Source organism: Dipodomys ordii, unplaced genomic scaffold (assembly GCF_000151885.1).
Source record: "Dipodomys ordii isolate 6190 unplaced genomic scaffold, Dord_2.0 Scaffold138, whole genome shotgun sequence".
In the NCBI taxonomy this organism is placed as follows: Eukaryota; Metazoa; Chordata; class Mammalia; order Rodentia; family Heteromyidae; genus Dipodomys; species Dipodomys ordii.
The window spans coordinates 1494650-1505781 of record NW_012267354.1 but is presented as its reverse complement, the minus strand read 5'-3'; the positions used below and the strand labels follow the sequence as shown (position 1 = coordinate 1505781).

The 11132-nt window shown below is 37.5% G+C and overlaps 1 protein-coding gene across 1 annotated transcript; it reads right to left on the bottom strand.

Moving 5' to 3' along the window:
• Positions 1-785: 785 nt before the first annotated feature.
• On the bottom strand, positions 786-1733 carry LOC105996890 (olfactory receptor 5V1). The gene has a single exon (XM_013031130.1). It carries the CDS (start codon positions 1731-1733, stop codon positions 786-788), a length of 948 nt encoding a protein of 315 aa, XP_012886584.1.
• Positions 1734-11132: the final 9399 nt, after the last annotated feature.

Below are 11132 nucleotides of genomic sequence, written 5' to 3'. Positions count from 1 at the left end.
GGTGAATTCGAGTTGAATATGATTTAAAAACTTCATACATATATATGAAAATAGAATAATCAAGCCCAATAAATGATTATATTTCTTTTACAAACGATCAAACTGATATGAACTTAATTCACTGATAATAATGTTTTATTAAGAAGAACATAAATAAGTCCAAAAGAATGATCTCAGTAGTGAGAATAAAGAAACATGACAAACCCAGGGAGATAATTTTTTACATGCAGGAAATAAAGTACCAAGTAATGAAATTATTTAAGCAAATATTACATAAATACAGGCACCATCTCCAGAGGAAGCATTCATGAATGGAACAGGATCAATAAGGACAAAACATCTAAAGAGAGTAACATTGATGTATCTGACACAGGAAAAATAAAACCTCAATAAGATATACACCTTGGGTCAGGTGCCAGTGGCTCACGCCTATAATCCTACCTACTCAGGAGGCAGAGATCTGAAGATCGTGGTTCAAGGCCAGCCCTGGCAGGAAAGTCCATGAGACTTTTATCTCTATTAAACCACCAGAAAACTGGAAGTGGCGCTGTGGCTCAAGCAGCAGAGCCGCTAGCCTTGAGCTGAAGAGCTGAGGTACAGCACCCAGGCCCAGAGTTTAAGCCCCATGACTGACAAAAGAGAGAGAGAGAGAGGGAGAGAGAGAGAGAGAGAGAGAGAGAGAGAGACCTTGCATAAGGTCTGCCAGTGCTTCAGACTGACTCCCAACATTGAGAATTTAAGTTGAGTGTGACTAGGAACAGCTGCTGGTTCTTAATCTAACAAGGTTATTGAACACAGATCGGTGGCTGCCACTTTCTTCCAATAGTCTTTGCAGCCTCTTTGATGTCTTTATTCCTCAGAGTGTAGATTATGGGGTTTAACATAGGGGTGACAACACTGTACAATACAGAGATCAGTCTGTCTTTCTCCAATGAGTAAGATGAGATGGGCCGTACATATGTGAAGATGGCGCTGCCATAATAGAGAAGGACAATGAGCAGGTGGGAAGCACATGTAGAAAAGGCTTTGCGTCTCCCCTCCGCAGAGCGGATCCTCAAGATGGTAGTGATGATGTAGAGGTAGGAAAGGACAATACACAGAAAAGGAGTCCAACCAATGAACACTCCAATGCACAGCAATGCTAGTTCATTGACAGAAGTGTCCCCACAAGACAAGACCAGCAACGGTGGGATGTCACAGAAGAAATAGTTGATCTTGTTGTTGCCACAGAAGGGCAGACGGAATGTCAGCACTGTGTGCACCACTGAGTTGAGCAAACCACCTGTCCAACATGAGGTGGCTAGCTGGCTGTACAGGGCCTTGTTCATGATGACTGAATAGTGTAAGGGTTTGCAGATTGCAATGTAACGGTCATAGGCCATTGCTGCCAGCAAAAGACACTCGGATCCTACAAAGAAAATGAATGCAAAAAGTTGAGTGACACAGCCTCCATATGAAATGCTTTTCTTCTCTGAGAGAAGATGCACCATCATTTGGGGGACATTGGTGGTGGTGTAGCAGATATCAAGAAAGGCCAAGTTCCCTAGGAAATAATACATGGGTGTATGTAGATGTGGATCAGCCATGGTCACCAAAATGATGAAAATATTCCCTCCCAACGTACATATATAAGTCAGAAAGAAGACAGTGAATAATAAAAACTGTAATTCATTTAGGTTGGAGAATCCCAAGATGATGAATTCAGATAAAGCTGTTTGATTCTTTCCTTCCATGTTGTGGCCTGATTTCTTCTGGGGAATTGGGTAAAGAGAAGCATAGATTACAATAATTGTATGCTGAAGTAGCAATCGTCTGCAAGACAAGAAAAAAAAAAGATTGCAAATAAAGTCATAAAAATCCACATCAGATACCAAAACATAAGCGAATCATTTTTATTTTTAAAAAAGCCATAAGCCATACCTGCAGTCCAAGACATATACAAATACTTTATGCATAAGCCAAATGCATGACCATTTTTAGTTAAAAAGAAGATCCCGAAAGAGTACCATGAATCCTAAGATTCTCTGTCCCTAATGGCTGTGTCCACTTGGTGATGTGTGGATGTGCATTCCAGAATAGTTTCTACAACAAGTTCTCATTCTACAAGGCTTCTTTCAGGCTACCATTTTCTCCTTATCATCTTTAATTTTCCTTCCTTTTTTTTTTTTTTGGTCAGTCTTGGGTCTTGAACTCTGGGCCTGGGCGCTGTCCCTCAGCTCTTCAGCTTAAGGCTAGCGCTCTACCACTTAAGCCACAGCACCACTTCCAGTTTTCTGGTGGTTAATTGGAGATAAGAATCTCATGGACTTTCTTGCCCGGGCTGGCTTTCAACCTTGCTCCTCAGATCTCAGCCTTCTGAGTAGCTAGGATTATAGGCATGAGCCACGGGTTCACAGCTTTCTTTTCTTTTTGATTACAATATTTTTTTGTTTTAGAACATTTGAAAAATAAAAACATTTCAAATAATAATTGTTGGTATTCACAGAGGAAAGATAACCTCTGCTAATATATGTTAATATATTAACATATATATTAATATAGATATTAATATATATTAAATAATATATATTAATATATATGTTAATTCCAACCAATTTTTCCATGCTTAGGCAAGCAAAATAAGAATAAAGATGTATATATATTTTTATTAATCATCAATTTTTGATAATTTATTGTGGCAATAAATATTCTGAAACATGACAATATATATAAATGTGTATTTTTTTTCATCTAAATACTACAAACAATTTCATTAGATGTGGCTTAACGCTACAGAAATGGATGAAACGTGAGAAGGAATCCATTAGTGGTTCTTAGCATCAAAGCATTCATCTTGACTTAGAAATAAAATAGAACTGCCATTCTGACATCATGTGAAACAGAAAATTTTCAGGGATCTAAAGTAATTTTTTTAAAAACCTACAGATTGCTTTCACCCCATTGATAACTACATCTCAGATTCCAGTGAGCATTCTTTTTCAAGGTTAGAATGTATGGTTTAAGAATGCATGATTTGGGCTGGGAAGGTGGCTCAGTGGTAGAGCACTTGCCTTGCATGCCTGAGGCCCTGGGTTCAATTCCTCAGAACCACATAAGCAAAAAGAAAAAAAGCCAGAAGTGGCGCTATGGCTCAAGTGGTAGAGCTCTAACCTTGAGCTGAAGAGCTGAGGGACAGCACCCAGGCCCAGAGTTCAGGCCCCACGACCAGACCCAAAAAAAAAAAAGAACGTATGATTTTTACTGGACACCAGTGGCTCATACCAATAATACTAGCTACTCAAGGTAATGACATTAGAAAAATCTTTAAATTTTTGGTGTAAAACAAGGAAGAGGGGCAAATTAAGATAAACAAATGACATATAAAGGGATCAGAATTAAGCTTTGTTTTTAAGATTTCAAGAATTAATTTTCTACACGGGGTAGTTGGAAAAAGACTTAAAAATAATAGTATGAACGAATGAAAGAAGCACTGAGTCACATGTATAGTATAAATGTAGTGTGATCCATTCTTAAGGAAATGGAAAGACTTAGAAAAAATATATTAAGTAAAGTCACACCCAAAGAAACATAGCTTGTATGGTTTCCTTCGTTTATAGGACTCAGAATGTGCCTATAAATCTGCAAGTAAACACAATGGATGGAAAAAGACCAAAAAATATACTTGGACATGATAAATTAAACAGGACTCAATAAACATTCACACAGTGAGACTAAAGGAGGATATTCTTAGGAGAGGATCACAAAGGCTCAATAGCTATGAGCATATCATCATATAAAATGATGTTTATTGAAATGAACTCCAAGAAATGGAAACGAGGTTTTTTGTTATTTTGAGGTTTTGTTTTTGTTTTGTTTTTTGGGGGGGGTTCCCTTCTTTGTCACTGTTTTTAATTTCTGTACCTTTTGTTCTTGTATGGAAGTTTATCTGTTGTGGGGAGGGTAAGGGGGAGCACAAATGGTTGGACAAGGGGTGAACAAATGCAGCAGTGATACTCACTACACAGCATGTTGAAAATGAACCAAACAACTTATGAGGGGAGGGTCAAGAAGGAAAAATTGGGGGGAAATGAAGGAAGAAGTGATACTGTTCAAAAAGAAATGCACTCATTACCTAACATATATAACTGTAACTCCTCTGTACATTACTTTTACAATAAAAATTAATTAATAAAAATAAAATGTAGTGCAAATATAGGTCTTTTTTCCAGTTCTCCATTCTCTGTTTAATTAATAACTTTTTCATTGTGAAAATACCATACAGAAGGGTTGCAATTACATGAGCAAGGTAATGAGTATATTTTTCATCAATCATTGTTGCCTCCTCCTTTGTTTCCCCTTACCATCCCTGCCCTCTCCCATCTCCCCCCGCCCACTGCTATAGCTCTTTATAAATATAAGAATGCCAATTGTCTTTCTCCACTATTCCTCATGAAAAAAAAAATTTAACCTGCTGATAAATGTTTCCATCATGAACAAAAGCATTAAATCATGATGTTGACAGTCCAGGTATCACATTAGGGACAAGGGAAATACTGGATTTTTCAGCTCTATCACCCTTGTAAATCTCTTTCTCCTAGGAATAGTCTGATGCTTTTGATTTGTCACCTAAGAGCCCACCCAGGTCTCCTATGCCTTGAGTTCATTCTTCCTCACTTAAATCATACCTTTCCCCATCCATGAACCTGTCGTGTGATAAATAATTTAAGCAATTAGTGTCTTACTCTACACTGAATTTCATTTGGCTTGAAATAAGAATACATTTCTGTTGCAGAAAATGCCTCTTGTTTTTAATTATTTATACCCACTTGACCTGAATAAACATTTTTCTTCCTGTCCCCATTTCTATCTGCCAGTCCTTACTGGATCCAAGCTCAGATTTAATGCTACTTTTCAATTGAAAACGATATCTTGTCTATCTTGGGAACGCTAGGGTGATTCGTTTTTATTTCAGTGATAGCATCTATATGCCACATATCTATTTAATCGCATACTTTTCCATAAAATTTTAGCATACAAGCTCTTTCTTCTTTAAGTATTCCTAAGAGAAAAAAAATGAATGTTTGTAATTTAACATCTCAGATCATTCCTGTTGGAATGTCACATGTTTTTGATAAGAAAAAATAACTTACACTTCTCTTTTGCACATATTCATAATTATAGAACTTAGAAAAAAGTTCACGTCTACAATATTATTATTCCATAACAGCTATAATGAATAGTTAAGGAAGCTAAAAGTTACCAAAGGATTATTACTTTGGATGAAGGAAGCGGTGCTGAGGTTTGAATTCAGGGCCTTGCACTCACTGAGAGAGGGACCAGACATTTTTTTATCTCAGCTATTATTTGGATATGGGTTCACATTTTGGCTCAGTGTCAGCCTCAGATCACTATCTTCATAACTATGCCTGCCACACAGGTAGAATTACAGGTGTCCCCCACCATGTCTAGCTTATTTGCTGAGATGGAACTCTTAAGTTTTTGCCCAGGCTGGTCTTGAAATACTCTTCCTGTGTAACTGGGCTTACAGACATCAGCCATTACACACAGTTCAACAAAGGATTATTTATAAGGTCACATGCATAATAAGTCGTATAAATAAAACTAAAGAAAAAATTTCCATTTCCATACTTGGGACAATATTCCACATGTGGCACTGAAATTTTTATATACTTTCAGCTTTATGGAACTATATTGGCTCAAGAACTGAAGAACCAATATGTCATAATTCCCTATGGGATGCACAGCTATTTCATACACTAGTTCAGGAAAATAGCTCTTTATCCCTTATTCAAGACCAAAGAGGTTCAAATAGTATACAAGGTGGAAAAAGAAAATGTTTTCAGGCATCACATCATAGTAAGAAGGCATTAGAAATGCTAAATGCCACAAGGAAAAGCCTTCAGAAATTCATCTTGGAGTTTACTTCTGTAGAATCCAGTTGCTCTTTATTAAAGAATGTTCTCAAACACAGGACCCCAGCCATTCCAAATAATTAAATAGAAAGGATTGTCTAAAATGCACTTCCACATCCCTCATTTATCACTGACATCACACAGCATATTTTTTTAGGTTCCAAATTTTTTGGTTCATTAGGGGAACCCTTGGGCCACAGGATTGTTGGGCCAAGGGCCGGGGGGGAACCAAAGCAACAGTGATACACACAAGACAATAGGTTGGAAATAATCTGTACAACTTGGTGGTGGGGTGGGGGAGAGGAAAGTAGGAGGAAGATGAGGGAAGGAGTCACAAGTTTGACAAGCAATGTACTTATTACTTTACTTATGTAACTGTAAACCCTCTGTACATCACCTTGACCATAAAAAATATGCAAAAAAACCTATGAGCCAGCATGCAGCAATCTTAGAGCGACACAAAAGAATGTTTCTAATGAGAATGTCATAGGAGATACTGTCCTGATACATTATATTTTGCAATTCTGTGGTGGTTCTCTTGCTTATACAATAAAGGCATGTCTTTTATTACATGAAGGATTCGCAGCTTGGAGAAGTCCATTCTGAGTGAGGTAGAAATTAACTGAAATGAAAGAAGGTCTCTTTTCCACAAATGCTAAAGCTACTCAGGCCACTTATGGCATGAGACAGTTTGAATTCTCCTTCCTGGGGAACCCCTCGTGTCTTTACACATTCATTGTCACATCCTTAATCTCTCATCCAAAGATAAAGTCAGAAGAGTGAATCCATACCTAAGCAATTAAAAAAGTATTTACTCACCTGTGGTCAAAACTGTATAGCAAAGATTACCCATCAGATGCCTAGAACCTGATGTGGAACTGCTCTTATGAAGACAAGAAGTCATGGCAATGATCCCTGGAGAGTTTGTGTTGGCAAATTCAAGTTCTAGAGACCAAGAGTCTCCCTGAAGGCTGTATGCAACTGCAATGGGTAAGGACAATGCCCTTTCACTGCAGACAATTACTACATCTTGTGGGATACTTTTCCCCCCGCTAAGGAGACACACTTCTGTGGTCTCTGAGCTCAGTGGTCCTAAGCTTGAGCATTCCAGTTCCTGCTGAGCCTTGGACTGTCCTCCAGTTCCTCTGCTTTTCTTTAGAAAATCTCCCATGAGATCAAAATTACTCCATATGGACCATGACCACTTGGCCCACAACTGACTGAAGAAAACAATCTATACATCCTTTCTCCAGTGCTACAGGAATATCATTCTCTAGTTTCTCCATACCAGACCAAATTCTATCAGATCAGACCAAATTCATCTTTGGATTCTCTTACTGCCTCATTTTTCTGTTTCAAATTAAATTAGTTGCAAGTATCTGATTTCCTTCTGGAGGTAAGACTCTTAAATAGCACATTTGTTCTTTTTATTATTATTATTATTAATTATTATTATTAAGTAGCTGTACAAAGGAGTTCCAGTTCCAGAAGTTAGATTATGAGATGCATTCATCTTGATTAATGTCACCTCTTCCATCCTTGCCCCTCTCCTCCCTACCCTCAAGTTACATAGTTCAATTTTTACATAATGTATATTGAATATAATGACTACATTTGCTCACCCTTTGTTCTGGTACACTCATTCCTAACCAAAAAAAATTCTTTATCCACTGAATCATTGTCCTAAATATATACCTCTTTGTAAGCTATGTATGACTTGGTAAACTTGATTTCCATGGCTATCTCCTGGGCTAGAAGGGCTCAAACTCAGAAAAGACTTTCTAAAAACAAAGTGGAGGTAAAGCAAAACCAGCATTCAACATATTTAAAATTTTACAAATGTAATCAAAATCTTTCATCTTCCCCAATTGTACCTGTGTCACCAACAGTAGTATGTACATATTCCCTTGTTCATTTGACACAACCAAGCTTTCTAATGTTCTGTCTGACATATACACAGTAGAAGCTGCCTAGCGCTTTGTACATTACTCAGATTTAGCACATCTCCAAAAGACTTCTTTTCAATTCTTTGGCTTACTTTTACTATTGAATACCTATGGGTATTTTTTTACAAATACATATTTATAGTTTCCCTGTCCTCTTTCTGAAAAATTCTCAGGATTTTTTATTAGACATTATTGGTTGCTTCTAGTTTTTGCAAATGCATTCGAATGACCTGTCATCTGTGCACTATCTAGAATACTTTTACTAAAAAAAGAACATTATTTATTTTTGTTGTGAAAAAAAATCATGTCTCAGATGGTGGGTTGTAAATGTTGAAATTTTCTTAAAAAGTCTTTCTTGATATGTCAAGTTATTTTATATTAGCTTTTTAGTTTTTTTCTGCTCAATTCTAGAATTTAAACTCAAGACATTATATTTGTTAGGCACGTGCTTATCACTTGAGCCAGGCCTCCAGCATTTATTTTTGCTTTAGATTATTTTTCACATAGCATCTTGGACTTTGGAAAGGGGGACGAGGAAGGGAGGCTGAACTAGCCTCAGAACATGATCCTTCTCTCTATATCTCCTACTTACTGGTGATTTACTAGTCATATTAACTACATCAACATGTTTGTTGAGATGGTCTCTTACTAACACTTTTCCCTGACTAGCCTCAAACTGCATTCTTCCTGCATTTTTCCATTTCTGCCTCCTAAGTAATTGGGATTATATGCATGAGGCTTCCTTCCCAGCTCTTTCAAATTAGATTTATACTTGTGAAGTTCAAGATATTTTTTCATCAGTCATTTAGACTTCACTTTAAATGACTAAAGATTAAGTTTTAATTTCTAGTGATTGGATTTCATTTTTATACATTAAGCTCGTTTTTGTATACCACTTCTGAATTTACACCATTTGTTCTGGAACCATTTTACTATGCACTAATCTCCATGCAAACACTTGGGACTAACTCTGATATCACCATTCTAATCTGGCCACTGGCTTAAATTTTCTATTAATAGCTCTTACAATGGGTCTTAATATAAGATGTAACAGTTCTATCCTTTATTTTTTTTTTCCAAAATCAACCTAGAAAATTGTGGAAGAACAGCATTGCTTTTGACCCAATCTTTGAAACTTCATGCTCATTGCATTGTATTTATAAATAATTTTGGAGTGAAATTGAAATATTTGAAGAAAATCACAGGATAAGTCAACTTGTTCAAACCTTTTTTGTGCCTTTTTCAAATGGTTTGTACATAGAACACCAGATAGCTGTTCAGTACGTAGACTTCTATGTGTCTGTTAAGCTTGCTCTAGATACTATAAAACTTTTATTGCTGTTACAAATTGGAACTTCTTTTTTTTCCCCAGGGCTGAGGACCGAACCCGGGGCCTTGCATGCGCCGGGCTGGCGCCCTTCCGCTGGGCTAAACTCCAGCCCCACAAATTGGAACTTCTTTACTATACTATTTGGGAAATTTGTTGAGGTCTCCTTAAATAGTTTGTTGATTTATTTCTCTTTGTCTTTCTATGTAAAGATTTATAGGCATATGTAAACAAAGAAGGTTTTGGGGGGGTTGGTTTTCAGATTTTTGGTTTGTCAGTCCTGGGGCTTGAACTCAGGGCCTAGGCATTGTCTCTGAGTTCTTTTGCTCAAGGTTAGCTGCTCTATCAGTTGAGCTACACCTATACCTTTGGTTTTTATTGAGGTAAAATGGAGATAAGAGCCTCATAAAATTTCCTACCCTGACTGGCTTTGAACTGCCATTCTCAGAACCCAGTCTTCTGAGTAGCTAGGATTACTGATGTGAGCCATTGGCACCCAGCTAACAAAGAAATTTTATGAATTACTTTTCAATCTCTACTAGGTGTTTCCATGTCTTTTTTGGGGGGGGGGAGGAGGGTTCTGGTTGTGGCGCCTGAACTCTGGGCCTGAACGCTGTCCCTCAGCTCTTCAGCTCAAGGCTAGCGCTCTACCACTTGAGCCACAGTGCCACTTCCGGCTTTTTTTCTTTTTGTTTATGTGGTGCTGAGGAATCGAACCCAGGGCCTCATGCATCCAAGGCAAGCGCTCTACCACTGAGCCACTTTCCCAGCCCTGTTTCTATGTCTTTTAAGATACTGGGGGTGAATGCTAACAAAGCACAGTGAGGAGCAAGAAGGACAGTAGAACTCTTACTCTACCTACTACTCACCCTACTTCCTGTTCTCAGGAAGTCTAAGCCCTTTCTACAGCTTTTTGGTAGATAACAGTAAGTACTTTAGTTTCATTTTAGTACTTCTTTACTAGGTATTTTTAGTCATAAACATATGTTGATCTTTAACAGATGATATTTGCGGCGATTGAGACAACTATGTTTTCTTGTCGCCTACTAAATATGGTGATACATTTTTGCTTATTGTCTTCCCTCCTCATTTTGAAACATGGTCTTACTCTTTTTCCCAGGAAGGCTTGGAGCTCACTATTCAATCCATCCTGGTCTTAACATCATGATCCTTCCAGCTTTACCTCAAGCACTGGGATTACAGGTCTGTGGCTCTGCACCATGGACTATGGCTGATCATACCTCTCCTTGTCTAGAGCAGGGCTCTATTGGAAAATGAGTGGACAAATGATGAAAGGAATGGAGGAAGGAACAAACACAGCCACAATATGCAATGTACATATAAGAAAATAGAATTAGGAAACTTGAAGACTCGTATGGGGATTGGATAGATGGGACAAGGGAGGAATGGTGGGAAAAAATGACACTGAATAAGCATGCATTGTACACACAAATGGAGAAACCATTTGTACAACCACTTGTTTTTAAAAGAAAAAGAACTTTTCTCTCTTTTCCTCAAGATAGCAAGGAGGAGCCACATCAGAATCATTACCAAAAATTAGTCTCAGTAACTCAAAGTGAGACCAATTCTATATATAATGTAACAATTCCCATGGATGATACCAAAGCTAGTCCCCATGCTTCCTTAATGTTTTCTATCTTCCATATCCTGCCCACTTTCTTCTAGTTACAGTCTCATTAAATTAAATTATTTATTTTAATAAATATCTTCCTTGCAAAATCATCTTGGAAACATACTAGAGATAGTAATGTTGCAGACCTAAGTTTAAGAAGTGCAGAAACCTTAAATTTACCCTGACTCTGTTCAAAATTAACAGTACAGAAGAAGAGGGCAGATTTCTCACAAGTACCCCCTTTCTTATCTCATCATGAAAAAGAAATAAAATCTGAGGTATATGCTTGCAGAAGCATAGAACAACTTAATAAA